Raw genomic sequence first — 17806 nt, 5'->3', positions numbered from 1 at the left:
ATGGCAAGTCATTGAAACATTCAATATGGTGTATGAGTCAATGATCCATCTTTTTCATTAGCTATAATATTTCAGGTGTCACCATCTAAATCACCCAGAGAGAAAAAAAATGCTGTATTCAAATTCATTTTGTGGGATGAGCCTAATATTTGGCTCTAGGCTAATGCCAATAGGTCATATCATTATCATCATTAACTCTGACTTTGCAAAATCAACTGAGGACTAAGAAATTTTGTTCTAGACCTTTACAAAATTAATTTGGTTAGCTTTAAATGCTACCTGTGTATCCTGCTAGTCCTAGTTAGAATGCATAGTTTATGTTATATTAGTGCTATATTTCTTGAAAACATAAAACACAGAAATTAATTTTGTAGCCATTCACAGAACCTCAGGAAGCTCTTTAAAATCAGATTAAAATTCAATATCCAACCACTGTAGGATCTACTGAATGAGGCTGACTCTGCTCTAGCGTGACTTATTTAGTAAACACAATTTCAAATCCTTTGTTTAGTTGGCACAAGTCTCTCAGCCAACAATAAGACTGAAGAAGGCTGAACTGAGAAAGACTTACATACATTTAAAGATTTTCATGAAAAGCCAATGCCTTTAAAGCTGTTAAGGAAGTATGAAACATTGTAAACACTTCTGAATCCTTTGACCATGTTCAGGATCCTTGAAGTTACATTATCATTTATACTTGTCTAAAACACTATCCTTATTCATGACAAAGAACAAACAAGGTCACTCTGTTATGTGATATTTGACTTTGGTGTTTTGCAGCATTATTAGAAAATGCAGCCTATGATGTTTCTCATGTATTAAATAACTCTTCTTTATCTCTATCACTTCTAAACAATTGATCCATAGTTCTTATAATACAATTCTTAATTATTTACTGATTAAATAATATAAATGCCTCTGTCAATGTAGCAATTGATTAAAACATGTGATAATCATGAACTCTCCTAAGAAAAACTTTCACCAAAAAAAATCCTAATGTCCACCTCAATCATAGCATTGCACAAAGTTAATGATTAATATAATCATGAAGGGCTTTTTAAAGCAAAACAGAAAGTATTTCCCTGTATACTGATTGCACTCAATTTTCATAACCAGCACTATTTGATAAAAGAGAAAAGACTTACTGAAGAAAATTCTACATTTTGATGAATAAAAGAATGGCTCTGGGTCTGGAGTTGTGGCTCAGTGGTAGAGTACTCGCCTAGCACAAGTGAGACCCTGGGTTCGATCCCTAGCACCACATAAAAGTAAAATAAACATATTGTGTCCAACTACAACTAAAAATAAAATATTTTAAAAAGAATGGCTCTGGATTGTGAAAGATATGCATTTGAACATTATCTCCATTATGTACTAGTTGAAAGGAACTGGAGAAGATAGATAAATATCTCAGTTTCCCTTATCTTTAAATTTTGGATAGCTCTATGTACAGTATTTTACAAATTATCATAAATTAATTGGGATTAAATGAAAAGATGTATTTTAAGCCCTTCATACCATGTCTAACAAATAGAAATAGCTTATACAGTGGTGGTTTACTATATAATCACCAACATTTGCTCCTGTTCTCCCCCATCTACAGATGGAGAGATTCACGCATAATATATGAAGGCATGGGTGATGGTAAGATTTTCCTAATGTTTATCTTCATGGAAATCATCCTCCTAAAGTTCCTCTTTCAAAACAGAAAATAGCCACTAACACCTTCAAAGTGTTTCTTTGGACTTTACCCTGTCCATAACTTGACTCTCCTTCCAAATGCAAGTATGTATTCACACAGCAGAATCAAAGAGTATCTCATTTGTAATTGAAGTCCAAAAGAACAAACTTGTAATTAACCTTCCATACTATTTAATAGATAACTTTACAGGTTTAATTACAAATTCTCTGGGATTTCTTTAAATAAAACAACTCACATGGTGATGGGGCTGAAACCACAATTTTTTTTTTGCACTGTTGATAATTGAACCCAGGGTTTTGTGTCTGTTAGACAAGTATTCTACCACTAAAGCTACAACCCCAACACAAAACAAAATATACTTTGTGTTAAATGTATGTGGAGTATACTGTGTTAAATTCTGAGTAATCAACAATGAGGTACTCAAGTGGAACTACCTTTACTGATATTTCATTATTCCTATGCTTAAATTATTAATGTCATTTTAAAGACCACACATCTTGCTAAGCACAGGCAACAATATTGCACTTCACCATTTATGAGAAGAATTTCTTAAACTGAAAGCACAAGTGCTAATTTTCCTACCTAACATATTTCAGTACAGCCTCATGACAAGTGCTAAGAATGGAAGAAAATGAGTATGATCTGTGCCCAAATAAATCTTCAAAATAAGTAGAAGAGCTCAATAAACTAAACTGAAAGAAAGTAGCAATGAGTTTAACAGATAATTAAGCAGAACTGACATCATGTTAGTAAAAGGGAAAATTTTGCCTATCTAAAAGAGTAGACTTTGAAAAAAATGAGTTTGATAATACAAGGGTATTAATGGCCCTCCCCCAAAATACTAAAACGACCTCCAAAGGCAAGGCTAAAACTCTACCCACTGCAAAGACCATCTCAAAAAAGCATGCTGTTGATTATAAAGAAAAAAAATTGTATATAAAATGAAGCTGCCTCAACCATGCCCATCTCCATTAGTGACAGATAATTTAAAGATATAGAAAGTTAAGAAATAAACATGTTTTAAACACAAATTATAAAATAAAATGGTGGTAGTTTTGAATACATAAACATGATAAGAAATGGAGGACACCAATTAGAATAGGAAGAATGAAATTGCTGGAAAACTGAGAAGTGAATTGGAGCCTTGTCCATATTCTACATTTCCCATCATGATCTTTGCCTTCTTCCTAGCAAACTTAACTTTCCGAAGCAAGAGGAAATGTTGACTCATCCTATTTCAGTATCGGTATTTTGTTATTATATTTAGCAACTGAAGAATATTCCTAAGAAATATTCTCAATGACTTAAGTAAAATGTGATGAAGATGGCTAGATTTGCAGTAGGCTTTTAATAAACCATCTAAAGAGAAAGGCAAAAACAAATTTAAGAAAACAATGAATTTTCAATAATAAATTGGTGAACTAATATGTCAGTGACATTAACGGGAATGAAATACATCACAGTATTGCTGTACTCACATTCTCAAAGATCTCCTGTTGGACTCCACTATCTCCAGAACCTGAACCAGGAGGAATACTAGGGCTGAAAGCCATGAGGTCAGTCTTGGGTGGGCTCTCACCAGAACACACCTGCCTCCTCTGCTGAGAGTATGACCAGCTCCCCACCGCGCTAGAACACACCAGCGTGGGCTTGCCAGGCCTGCACGCGCCCTCAGTGGGCGCCTCTGAGCACCGCAGGGCGGTGTACAGTAGCAGCGTGAGCACCAACAGGCTGGATATCGCACAGATGGCAATGATCAGGTACACATTGACATCCACCAACGCCACCTCTGGGTCCGCAGCTCCAGCTGACGCTCGCAAAGAGGCCTTTGGCGTCTGACCATTCTCCACCAGAGACACCAGAACTGTGGTAGTAGCAGTCAGTGCCGGCTCACCGTGGTCTTTCACCAGAACCAGCAAGCTCTGGCTGGGTGAGTCCGCCTCATCCAGCAAGCGCGTGGTGCTGATCTCGCCTGTGTACAGCCCCACACGGAATGGACTTCGAGGACTGCCCTTCGCAGGTAGCAGCTCATAAGACAGCCAAGCATTATAGCCAGAGTCTGCGTCCACCGCCCGCACCTTCGCCACTACGTGGCCCGCACCAACTGACCGCGATACCAGCTCGCTCACAGAGCCGCCTGCTCCCTGTGTCCAAGGTCTCAGCAGTGCTGGCGCGTTGTCGTTCTCATCCAGCACGAACACTTGTAAAGTCACGTTGCTGCCCAGGGGTGGAACACCAGAGTCCCGCGCGCTCACCTGGAACTGCAGCAGCTCCAACTCCTCATGGTCCAAAGGCTGCAGCGCATACACCTTGCCGCTCTCCGCGTGCACTGACACGTAGCTCGACAGCGCACGCTCACCCACACGACGCTCCACCAGAGAGTAGGACACTAGGGCATTCTCCCGTGCATCCGCGTCATGCGCAGACACCGTGAAGATGTGACAGCCTGGCGGGTTGTTCTCCTTCACGAACACCGTATACTCGGGCTGCGCAAACACTGGCGCGTTGTCGTTCACATCTGCCACCTCCACCAACAAGCTGGCAGTGGCCGACAGTGAAGGCGAGCCCCCATCCCTTGCAGTCACCACCAACTCATACTCAGATATGGTCTCGCGGTCCAGGGTGCTGTCCAACACCAATGAATAGTAATTTTTGAAAGTGGACACCAGCTTGAAGGGGATGTGGGGTGTCAGGGAGCAAATCACCTGACCATTGGCTCCAGAGTCTTGGTCAGACACGCTAATTAGGGCAACGACAGTGCCCACTTGAGCATTCTCTTCTACTGGGAGAGCCAAAGAAGTGACAACTACCTCAGGAGAATTGTCATTTTCATCGAGGACTTCTACTAATACAGTGCAGTGACCAACCATAGGTGGAGTTCCTTTATCTGTAACATCTACATGAATTTCATAAATGTTTCTATCTTCAAAGTCAATATAATCATTTACTTTTATTTCTCCTGTCATTTCATTTATTAAAAATTTCCTTCTTATGATGGGTGGGACCAAAGAGCTAAAAGAATACACCATTTCCTTGTTTATTCCTTCATCCACGTCAGAAGCATTTAGCCATATTACTAACGTTTGATTCAACTGATTTTCATACATCTTCACTTCATAAACGGATCTGTCAAATGTAGGAGCATTATCATTAGCATCTAACACAAAAATGAACACAGAAACAGATCCTGTGAATTCAGGTTTGCCCCCATCCGTTGCCGTCAGTAACAATTTAAGTTGTGGGTTTTCTTCACGGTCTAGCAGTTTTCTCAAAACAAGGACTGGGAACTTGCCTTTGTCTTTTTTGCTTATAATATCAAGAATGAAAAACTCATTTGAACTGAGTTTATAAGTGATCATCGCGTTCTCTCCAACATCTGCATCAGAAGCGCCTTCCAGCGGAAATCTAGAGTCAAGCAGTCTGGACTCGGGTATTGAGATCTTTTGTTCTGTTACGGAGAACATCGGAGGGTTGTCATTAATGTCCTTCACTTCCACCTCCACATGGAAAACCTGCAGCGGTCTGTCCACGATCACCTCCAGGTGGATGCTACACTCCGCGCTCCGCCCGCACAGCTCCTCCCGGTCGATCCGAGAATTCACAAACAAAATGCCATTCTGCAGATTTACCTCCAGAAGGTCCCCGCGGCCCTTAGACGCTACCCGAAATAGGCGGGGCACCAGGTCTTCCAGTTCCAACCCCAGGTCTTGCGCGATGCGGCCCACGAAGGTGCCGTGTTTGGCTTCCTCCTGGACCGAGTAATGGAGCTGACCGCTCCCAGCCTCCCAGACTGTCAGGAGCAGAAGCAAGAGCAGCAGACAGCGGGCTCCCGGAAGGCTGGATCTGGCGATCAACATCCAACCTTTCTCTTGTCTTACAAGTCTATGAATACTCTGAACATTTCCCATCCGATATCTTTCTTCCATTTTTTATAGAAACGGTTGAGATCTAAGAAAATAGCTACTTCCTAGACCTTGAGAGACAGTGGATTCTTCCTTTTTTTCTAAAAGGCTACGTATATTGTGGACAACAGCGACATCCGGTGGCCTAATTCGTAAGTACAATTCCATGAGTTTAACTTTTCTTTCATTCATCTCTTATTTCTATATGTGTTTATCTGGACTTTCAAACCCTTATAATAGTCTCTTGTATATAATAATATTGACTTTATTCATGGCACAACATTTTATTTGGCACAGAACTTCGGAGAACTAATTCCTTCCTTAACCACTTGATTATCTTAGCTAAATTTCAAATGCTCTCAAGTTTGCATACTGTGTAGAAGCATTTTATTGGATGACAATCGTAGGTCTCTTCAAGTTTTGATATTTACTTCACTTTGTCATTATTTTAAGATTCAGTGAACCTTTTTCGACACTAATCACAAGCATCAATTACCCATGAGATGTTTGCGACTCCTAAATTCCAGTCATCACTAAAATGTAGAGAGATTACGGTCTTCAACATCAGACATTTCTCGATTTAGATTTTTATTATCCTACTTACTAGTAATGTGACTTTACATCTTCAACCATTCAACCTTTACATATTTCACTTTCCACTTTCATAATATAATAGTAAAAAAAATTGTGTTATGAGTTATGGTATATTAAGTGCCTGGGATAGTATTTTAAGGAGAATGAGTGCTTCATTAGTAGGAATTACTCTCCAGCCTCAATTTGGCCACATTTGTTTTCGTGATTCTCAAGAAAAAATTTGGCTCCTCAGGAAAAATTATTATGTATAGAATAGTGTCACTCTACAATGCTTTCATCATTGCTATTGGACATGCTGAGAGTGTGCTTCTTGTCTCTAAGAAGACAGAAAAGTACCTTTATTAAGAAATCAATTGTATGGGGAGAAGTTTCACTTTATTATATCTTACATGAGCAAAAAGAATCTTAATTATGATTATAATTCACTTCTATTTTCATAGTCAACAGCTTACATCCCTATAACATTTAATTTTTTAATTACCAAAAAGACACAGTTCTGTAATCTAATAGTTTTATCAATGTCAGTAAATTTTGTCACACTGCCTGCAGTAAAAAAATATATATATATATATATTTTCCTCTCTCAAAGTTCTTGGAAAAATATTCAGAAAGCAAAATTCTCCACTAAGAGATCTATGTAGCTTTAAAATCCTGAGTTTTCTCTTTTTCCAAAAAATCTTAATAGAAATTTTATCCTGCCCAAATGATTTTTTAAAATTTAATAATGTTATGGCTTATAAAAGATATATATTAAACATATCAATGATTTTAAATTACTTTAGTCATTTTTAAAAGCTGGAGAGTAGAACAATATTTATAAATAGAAAAATTGACAGAAATGAGTATCACTTGATCCATCAGCTTATGTGCCTATTTTCTTATAAGGCATACATTTAAATGTAATGAATTATCCATCCATTCACAATACTAATGTTCAATCTGAGCTATTATCTGGAATCTTAAAATAAGTTTATAATTTAGTTTAGGCAGTAATTTAGTTTGTCCTATCTAGTAACTATCACTTGAGAAGAACTAGTCTAAGAGGATAATCAAGTTAACATAAAGGATTAAATTACCAGTTAATCAATATACTCATGAATAATAATGAGTAAATTTTATAATTCAGTGCTCAAAAAATTTAGTTCTAAGAGGTAAGAAGAAATTTGAGGGGAAGGATGACATTTATAGCACTACTCAATTCATATCACATAATTGCATACAACACACAATACCTAAGCCCAAGATCAATGGCACATGGAACCTGAAAAACATTCAAAGACAAATATATACAAGTGTAAGTCTGAATTCAAGGTAACATGTGTTGATAGACATAGGTTTGATGACAGGAGCTGAGGGACTATTCATTTTGAATGAAGTAAATTTGAAAAACAGACTGTGTTGAAGCATGCCTCAGGCATAAGATTTAGAAGAAACTGAAATATTTTATTTAAAATTTACTTCAATTTTCATAATCATTATTGTGGCCATCTTTGATTCCTAAATAGAGAAATTGTTTTCCAGGATTTTAAGAAAATTACTTGTTGCAGTAAAAGATACTTAGCAGTGCTGAACAACCATATCAAGAAAGTCTTCATTCAGAGGAATTAAATGAAAAAACAAACTTAAGAGTTTATAATAAACAATAAAACTAGACCAAACTACAATGCAAATTTTAGAAATAAATGATTTAGAGTAAATTTAGAATAAATGATAGAGTGGTGTTCATGCTTACTGAATGAATAACAATTGCATTGGCTGTAACACTGAATGGTTGTCAAGTGCTATGGCAATTCAGAATAATTACAGATTCCAAAAATTAATTTGTCACATAATAATGCCTGTTTAATATACAGTTTGACGTTTCTCATTAAGAAAGTTGAAACAGGACTGGGGTTGTGGCTCAGCGTTAGAGCACTCTCCTAGCACATATGAGACCCTGGGTTCAATTCTCAGCACCACATTAAATAAATAAATAAAGGTAAAAAAATTAAAGAAAGTCAAAACAAAAATCTGTTTCAAACTTATGAGATTCAAAGTAAAACTATGAACTTTTACTTTGAAAGTCTGGTAGAGTTATAGAAAAATGAAAAAAAATTTAAATGTACCACAGGAGCTGGAAAAATATCATTCAATAACAAATAACAAAAATAAATTCTAAGATAACCTACCTTCCCAGGGGAGTCCAAAACAACAGGCGGTTCTCCCACTCCTTCTACAGATCCAGGACAAGGAGGAAGACCTGGGCTGAAGGCCATGAGGTCGGTCTTGGGTGGGACCTCTCCAGAGCACACCCTCTGTCGTCGCTGATTCGAGTACGACCAGCTGCCCACTGCGCTGGAGCACACCAGCATGGGTTTCCCAGACCCGCACTCGCCCTGGGTGGGCACCGCTGAACACCGAAATGATATGTACAACAGCAGAGTGAGCACCAACAGGCTGGACACTGTGCAGATGGCAATGATCAGGTACACGTTGACATCCACCAGCGTTGCCTCCTGGCTGGCAGTACCCGCCAAGCTTCTAGAAGCGGTCTTTGGGGTCTGGCCGCTTTCCACCAGAGACACCAGCACTGTGGCGGTGGCAGTCAGCGCTGGCTCCCCATGGTCCTTCACCAGGACCAAAAGGCGCTGTCGCGGCGAGTCGGTCTCATCCAGGGCGCGAGTTGTGCTGATCTCGCCGGTGTACAGTCCCACGCGGAAGGGACTGCGAGCGCCGCCCACCGATGTCTGTAGCTCATAAGACAACCACGCATTGTAACCTGAGTCTGAGTCCACCGCGCGCACCTTCGCCACCACATGACCTGCACCTACAGACCAAGGCACCAGCTGGGTCACCACTAAGCTCATGTCCCCCGTCCCAGTCCCCAACAGCGCTGGCGCATTGTCATTTTCGTCCAACACGAACACCTGTAATGTCACGTTGCTGCAAAGGGACGGATCGCCAGAATCGCGTGCGCTCACTTGAAACTGCAGTAGCTCCAACTCCTCGTGGTCCAGAGGCTGCAGAGCATACACCTTGCCGCTTTCCGCGTGCACTGACACGAAGCTCGACAGCGCACGTTCGCCCACCCGACGCTCCACCAGAGAATAGGACACCAGCGCGTTCTCCTGAGCGTCCGCGTCATGCGCAGACACTGTAAAGATGTGGCAGCCTGGCGGGTTGTTCTCTTTCACGAACACAGTGTACTCGGGTTGTGCAAAAGCCGGTGCGTTATCGTTCACGTCAGCCACCTCCACAGACACACTGGTGGTGGCCCACAGCGAAGGTGAACCTCCGTCCCTGGCGGTCACCACCACTTTATAGTCAGATACAGTCTCGCGATCCAGGGCACTGTCGAGCACCAACGAATAGTAATTCTTGAAAGTGGACACTAGCTTGAAGGGGACATGAGGCATCAGGGAGCAGGTCACTTGTCCATTCACGCCTGCATCTAGGTCAGTCACACTGATCAGGGCAATAACTGTTCCCAGTTGTGCATCCTCTTTAACAGGAAGCCAGATAGTTTTCACAGTTAACTGTGGAACATTGTCATTAGTGTCCACCACTTCCACAAGAACTGTACAGTGACCAGCCAGTGGGAGGGAACCTTTATCAATTGCCTCTACTTGAATTTTGTAAGTTTTGCTTTCTTCAAAATCAATACGTCCTATCACTGTGATTGCCCCACTCACAGTATCTATGTGGAACTTGGATTTTATATCTGGAGAAACATCACTGGAGAATGAGTAAGCAATATCTCCATTCACTCCTTCGTCTAAATCTGAGGCATTGGTGTTAATTACTAGCGTTCCTATAGGAACATTTTCTGGTAATCTCACTGTATACAGTGTCCTGTCGAATACTGGGGCATTGTCATTGGCATCCAGCACTGTGATAAATAACTGAACGGTGCCAGTCAGCTCGGGTTTGCCTCCGTCGGTAGCAGTGAGCAATAGGTAAAGCTCTGGAGCTTCTTCGCGGTCCAAAGGTTTGCGTAACACAAGTCCAAGAGGTTTTACCTGCTCGTGGCTGGGTGGTACATCCAGTGAGAAATACTCATTGGGGCTCAGTCTGTAAGTCAGCAGAGCATTGGCTCCGACATCTGCATCCGAGGCGCCCTCTAGTGGAAACCGAGAGTCAAGCGGCCTGGATTCTGCTATAAACAGATTCTTTTGTGTGACTGGGAACACCGGGGGGTTGTCGTTAATGTCCTTCACTTCCACCTCCACATGGAAAACCTGCAGCGGTCTGTCCACGATCACCTCCAGATGGATGCTACACTCCGCGCTCCGCCCGCACAGCTCCTCCCGGTCGATCCGAGAATTCACAAACAAAATGCCATTCTGCAGATTTACCTCCAGAAGATCTCCGTGACTCTTAGAATCCAACTGGAACAGGCGAGGCACCAGCTCCGTCAGCTGCAATTCAAGATCCTGGGCGATGCGGCCCACGAAGGTGCCGTGTTTTGCCTCCTCCGGGACCGAGTAATGGAGCTGCCCGCTGCCCGCTGCCCAGATTGTGAGGAGTAGAAGTGAAAGCAGTAGGTGCTGGCCTTCTGGAATGTTTCCACCCGAGTACAACATTTCAAATAACCTGATCTCTTTCTGATTAACGTAAATTGCCTCGAAATTAAGAGGAATCTACTGACTCTGTCAGTCCCGTCCTCCTGTATTCGCCATTGATCATCATGGAGTGAGTGAAAAAAGAGAGCGTGGTTTTCCCACGGCGAAAAGGATTTCTGTATTCCTCTTTTAACGGAATATCGTGGCCAAGAGTGACATCACGTGGCCCAAAAAGTAAGTACATTTTTCATGAATGAAAATTGCACCATTATCCTGAAAATTTTTATTTCCTTCTGTGAATTCTTTCATAATCATTGTTGAAATAGAGGAGTACGTTTTTCTTGCTGGAGGAAGTGTTATCAGACTCGATCTCATCTAAAAAATGCATTGTGACCATAAATGTAGTTCTCTCCAGAAAAAACTCCCCACATAATATTAAAATAGTAACAGAAATTGTGTAATAAATAAAGATGATAAGTTAAATGATCACAAATTTTAAATTGAAAAATTATTTTGTTCTGGAATCCAGAATCTTCCATATTTCTAGATTTAAGATTCTAGTGTAACACAACTTCGTAAGATATTGTGGCTTATGAATCTAGGAGCCCAGAAAGATACTTATTCAGGGAGCAAACATTGGAAGTAGTTTTATTAAGTAATTTCATGAACTGAATATATGTGAAATACTTGAAGAATAGAACAAATTTGTTTTAATATCTCGACGGGTAGAGAAAATATTTCATAATTTTCTCTTAATAGCAGTTACTAAATTTGTTCCCACAAATGTGTTTTTCTTTCTTGTGTCTAATAGTTTGATTCTTTTTTATCCTTATCATTTGTGAATAATTATCTCTTCATTAAAATCAATAGAGCTTCATTATGTCTTTTCCCAATGCATTTTTGTTTCATTATTGTTTATCCTTAACACTTAGGGCAATTTCTGATTTTAGACTTAAGGTGGGATTCTTTTTCTGCCTAGGTTCTACATAAGTAAAGTTGTCATAAGTTTTAGTCTCTCATTCCAAAGTGCAAACAAATTTATTAAATCTATATTTTAGTCTTGAGTCTGAAAGCAAGTACCTGAAAGTTTTTGAGTCACTGATGTTTTTAATACCTATATTTTCTTTTGTATTCTTATCAATTAGAGTCACTTTCAATTGCTGTTAATCTTGATGACTGCAGTACCTTCCCAGTTTGTCCTCTCCTTCAAATTGCTGAAACAGTGTGAATTTATTTTGCTCAAAATCTTTTGATAGCTCCCAACTGCTTCTATGCTCAAAATACAGATTTTCTCACATTTTCTTTTATGCAATCCACCTGTTTTAAATAAAGCAGACCATTCCATGTTTCCAGTCATTTGAGGCTTCTCTGTGTCTTCAGTTTTGTTTGTTTTCTCCTTAGCAGCACTTTAAATTATTTTTGGTTTTTCTGCAGTGGAAATCAACCCTTGCAAAAAACCACTGAGAACACAATGACCCTTCAGGTGTTCCTTCAAAGACGCAAACAGGGAATTATTTTATTTCAATTTCAACTTCATTACCTCTTTTGTGCTCATTGCATTATGTAATTCATATTATTTGTTTTACTCAAAATCTCAAGTTTGAGGCTGGGTAATTTCTGACATAGTGACATGTTTCTAGAGATGTGTAAAGACCCTGTTAAATGTTTAAAGAAGACTGGTAGCTTTAATATTGTTTACTTATTAAGAAAGCATGTATTTAATCTATAATGCTATAAAATAATTTATTTCATTTGTTGGGGGTACTATAACAAATTATTTTAAATCATATCAAAATACTATTATGTACTTTTTAAGAAAGGAGAAAAATATTAATTGAATGAAACAAATAAATATTTCAAATACTTACTCAGATACTGAAGGATCTTGGGCAACTGTAACTATGCTGGGTTATTTATTTGTTTGGTGCTGGAACCTAACCCATGGTCTCATGAATGTTAAGCAAATGCTTACCACTGAGCTACATCCCCAGCCTGCAACTTATAAGTATGGAATAAGATATAACTGTGATCATGAAATACTCTAGTGATAAAGTGATAAAGATATTTAAAACTATGTTAATAATATGCTATAAGAATTCAGAATCCTGAAACCTTTCATTCTTTTCCATACGTCCCATCATTCTCTCCAAAAGAATATTATAAAAATCTAATGGGCATTTAATACCAAGATAAGTCATCCTTTTGTATAGCCAAAAATATTTAACCAGATACATTATGCAAATTTAACTTCAGGGGCCTGAAAACTGATTGTTAGATTTATTTTTCCATTCTACCACATAGCATTCAAAATACTTAGAAGTCTTGGGTCAATTTTAAAAGTCCTCACAAGAATAATTTTACATAAAAATAAAATTACTTTCTGACATTTTATTTAATTTTGCTGACATTTTAGTTCTTTTGCATTCAATAACTTCTTTACTTCTCGGAAGTAATAATAAGTACCTTTTATTATATCCTTATCATTTGCTAAATTTTATTACAAACAATTTATAAATATTAATTTATTGGCACAAAATGAGTTCTAGGTGATAGAATTTATGTTTATTATGCATAAATGTAAAACCAGTGTACTGATAACAAATTTTTTACCAGAAGCCATAAAAACAAAACATTCTAGAGGGGATAATTAATCCAGGAAGCTCCAGTATCCACCATATGTAACAACTAAGCTCTAATGACTTTCATCTTAAGAAACAGAAAATAGCTAAAAGCAGTATTGCACATAGAATAGAAAGTGAATACTGCTAGAATACAAGAAATAAGTTTAGATTCCTTCTTTGAAAAAAGCATGCCCATCAAATACAATTTAAATATCAATTAGAGAGTTAGATAAACAAAGAACTAAAATGACCGAAATGACAAGTTATCAAATGCTACACTCATGGTAGAAAAGAACCTTGCTTCTCTGGTGGAAAGGAAAAGTGCTTTTGTAAAATTAAATAAACATTTAGAAGGAGAATTCAGTAAAATTATACCTGAGAACAAAGAAGACATAGAATAGAAATTGTAAGAGTAAGATCACTTTCATAAAGGAAAATCCCCATAAATTCATAAGTAAGTGATAAATAAACAAAGTAAGAAGTATGTTTATAACATAAGAACTCAGAATCCCAGAAACCTTTCATTCCCTTTCATCAAGTTCCATTAATCTCTCCAAAGGAATATGGTCAAAATATAATGGATATTTAATATCAAGGTGGGCCAAAAAGTCACAAGAAGCACAGAAAAACAGACACAATCAACTAAAAGAATAAGAAGCTTAAAAGAACTGTTCTGGGGTTGTAGTTCAGTGGTAGAACGCTAACCAACATGCTTAAGGCCTTGGAAAACTTGAAGGAGAAAAAGGAAAGAATCTTGGACTTTAATTCATTCACTGATGAGTTAACTAATGAGTTCTGATCATTCTGAAAATTTTCTGTAACAAAGATTTGACAATCCTACATTTGGCTTGCAAGAATGAAATTATCTAGTCCAGTTTTCTGATATTTACCAGTTAAATCATATTAAACATAAGTATAATGCAAAAAAATTTTGTGGTGCTATAAAAACTAGAAACTATTTAAAACATATTTCAAGCATAGGTTAGGAAATAAGGTTATAAGTTCAATGCATAATCATGAAAGCTTAAATGTTTGGATGAGAGCATTTTATTAGAATATTATTCAGAGATTACTGGAATCATACAAATGATAATTTGAGTCTAAGGACAACTTGTAGATCCCTAGTACCAAAAAAAATATGTATGAGAGCCCTTAAAAATAAGGATAGTTTATAGAGTATTTTTTAAAACTAAAAAAAGTTTCAATTTTGATTGCATCATATGCAGAAAAGTGAAATAAAAGTAATTATAAAATTTCCACAAATACAATTTAAAATTTCTAAATAGATAGGTACTTACTTGAATACAATGATCAACATTTAAATCTTGCTGTTCACGCACATCGACTGATTCTGGACATTGTGGAAGACTGGGGCTGAAGGCCATGAGGTCGGTCTTGGGTGGGACCTCCCCAGAGCACACCACCTGTCTCCTCTTTTGTGAATAAGACCAGCTTCCCACCGCACTGGAGCACACCAGTGTAGGCTTCCCAGACTCGCACTTGTCCTGGGCGGTCCCCGAGGAGCACCTCAGCATGGTGTACAGAAGCAGCGTGAGCACCAACAGACTGGACACAGCGCAGATAGCGATGACCAGGTACACATTCACACCCACCAGTGCTGTTTCCTGACCTGCGGCACCCGCTAAAGCCCTATAAGAGGTTTTTGGAGCTTGCCAGCTTTCCACCAGAGAGATCAGCACTGTGGCAGTGGCAGTCAGCGACGGCTCTCCATGGTCCTTCACCAAGACCAGTAGACTCTGGCGTGCAGCATCTGCCTCATTCAGGGCACGTGTGGTACTGATCTCACCAGTGTACAGCCCTACGCGGAATGGACTGCGTGTTCCACCTACCACTGGCAGCAGCTCATACGACAGCCATGCATTGTACCCAGAGTCAGCATCCACTGCTCGCACCTTTGCCACCACGTGGCCCACACCAACTGACCACTGCACTAATTCATTCACTGAGCCGCTAGCTCCTTGAGTCCATGGTCCCAGCAATACTGGTACATTGTCATTCTCGTCTAGCACGAATACTTGCAGAGTCACATTGCTGCCCAAGGGCGGCACCCCAGAGTCCCTCGCGCTCACCTGGAACTGCAGCAGCTCCAACTCCTCATGGTCCAGAGGTTGCAGGGCATACACCTTGCCGCTCTCCGCGTGCACTGACACGTAGCTCGACAGCGCACGCTCACCCACACGATGCTCCACCAGAGAGTAGGACACTCGTGCGTTCTCCTGAGCGTCCACATCATGCGCAGACACCGTGAAGATGTGACAGCCTGGCGGGTTGTTCTCCTTCACGAACACCGTGTACTCGGACTGCGCAAACACTGGCGCATTGTCGTTCACATCTGCCACCTCCACCAACAAGCTGGCTGTGGCCCACAGCGAAGGTGAGCCCCCATCCCTCGCAGTCACCACCAAATCATACTCGGATATGCTCTCGCGGTCCAAGGCGCTATCCAATACCAGCGAGTAGTAATTCTTGAAAGTGGACATCAGCTTGAAGGGAACTTGAGGCGTCAGAGAACAGGTCACCTGTCCATTGGCTCCAGAGTCACGGTCTGACACGCTGATCAGGGCAATGACAGTACCGAATTGAGCGTCCTCCCGGACAGGCAAGGATAAGGACGTCACTGCAATCTGAGGAACATTATCATTTTCATCCAAAACTTTCACTAAAACGGTGCAATGACCCGCCATTGGAGGGTGGCCTTTGTCCGTCGCGTCAATGCGGAGTTTGTATAAACTTACTTGTTCAAAATCCAAATTCCCTTGAATTGTTATTTCTCCAGTGTTTGCATCTAGACTAAACTGGTCAGTAACCATGGGTGGAACAAGACTATTAAAAGAGTAGGAAATTGCCCCGTTCGTTCCTTCATCCCGATCAGAAGCATTCAGTCTCACAACTGTAGTTCCTTTGTCTGAGTTTTCGAAGAGTCTCACTTCATATTCAGATCTTTCGAAACTAGGAGCATTATCGTTCACGTCCAGCACAGTGACCAGCAGCTGAACAGAGCCCGTGAGCTCAGGTTTGCCTCCATCGGTGGCTATCAGGAGTAAATTGTGTTCAGGAGCATCCTCTCTGTCCAAGAATTTTCTTAATATTAGCTCAACCTGTTTATTCTCCTCGTTCTTTAAATTCACGCTTAGCATGAAATAATCATTAGAATTAAGCTTGTAGGTTAAAGCTGAGTTAGCTCCAATATCTGCATCCGACGCGCCCTCTAGTGGGAACCGAGAGTCAAGTGGCCTGGATTCTGAAACAAACAGCTTTTGTTCGGTTACTGGGAATACAGGAGGGTTGTCGTTAATGTCCTTCACTTCCACCTCCACATGGAAAACCTGCAGCGGTCTGTCCACGATCACCTCCAGGTGGATGCTACATTCCGCGCTCCGCCCGCACAGTTCCTCCCGGTCGATCCGAGAATTCACAAACAAAATGCCATTCTGCAGATTTACCTCCAGAAGGTCTGCGCGGTCTTTGGGCACCACCCGAAACAGGCGCGGCACCAACTCTTCCAGTTCCAGCCCCAGGTCCTGGGCGATGTGGCCCACGAAGGTGCCGTGTTTGGCCTCCTCGGGGACCGAGTAGTGAATCTGTCTACTATACGTATCCTTCCAGACCGAGAGAAGCAGAATCAAGAGAAGCAGATGCCCGGATTCCGGGTTTCCTCGCCAGGAAAATACCATGTCAAGTACTCGTTTTGTTCCTATCAGAAAATATTGTCCGGATATAAAGATGAACTATTGTACAATCTGGATGCTTTTAGTCCAATTTCGCTGCATCTGCGATTGTTTGGCTTTGAAAGACGGATACTGCTACAGGAACGTCTCTGGATCTTGTCTAGACAGGATTTGTCAGACAGCGACATCATGCGGCTCCAAAGGGTAATGTTTTCATTATTGAATTCACTCCTCAATAATTGTTCTTTTATCCAATAAATATTTTATTTTATCAAATTTAATATAGACCCTTATCCTTATTAATTTTAAGTGTGTTTATGCCATATGAATTTTTACATTAAGTTGGTTTTAGCAGGAATCTCTTTCCTCATAAGGCAATACTTTTTCTCAATATTTTCAATATTGGCAGGTATTAGTATTATGTTCAAGCATAATTGTTGTAAGTCATAAATAATGTATAGTGACATATGTATAAGAACTATAAACTATCTTACACATTTTTGTGGAAGCATTGTGTTTATGTATATCTGGCCACCAGGATATATTAAACAAGGTGATCATATAATTCTAACTTTTCTTTATTTCATCTTATCAACTGGCAAATTATTGTTAAGTTTCTGTTTTACTTCATTCTATGAATATTAAATTTCCTAATTTTCACTTATTAGTACAAGAAAAATTAAAGTGTACATTCTTTATAATATTTAATATATCTGTAGCTTGCTTAAGTAGACCTTTCACTTAAACCATTTTGCTT

General features: G+C 39.8%; 1 protein-coding gene across 10 annotated transcripts in view; it reads right to left on the bottom strand.

Moving 5' to 3' along the window:
• Positions 1 to 17806, bottom strand: part of LOC101957334 (protocadherin alpha-C2) — a 213351-nt gene that overhangs the window by 143418 nt on the left and 52127 nt on the right. The window contains exon 1 of one of the 10 annotated variants that reach the window (XM_078046525.1): positions 14659 to 17178. The exons of 7 other annotated variants lie outside the window; for them this stretch is intronic. In XM_078046525.1, the coding sequence (XP_077902651.1) occupies positions 14659 to 17055 (2397 nt within the window). In that variant the 5' untranslated portion in view covers positions 17056 to 17178. Of the gene's footprint in view, positions 1 to 3180; positions 5690 to 8366; positions 10860 to 14658; positions 17179 to 17806 lie in introns of those variants that run through there. 2 more of the 10 variants (XM_078046530.1, XM_078046502.1) reach the window with 2 other exon arrangements.

Source organism: Ictidomys tridecemlineatus, chromosome 1, assembly GCF_052094955.1.
Source record: "Ictidomys tridecemlineatus isolate mIctTri1 chromosome 1, mIctTri1.hap1, whole genome shotgun sequence".
NCBI classification, from domain to species: domain Eukaryota; kingdom Metazoa; phylum Chordata; class Mammalia; order Rodentia; family Sciuridae; genus Ictidomys; species Ictidomys tridecemlineatus.
Note: the sequence above shows the minus strand (reverse complement) of the source record. Positions and strands in the feature narration are given on the sequence as shown.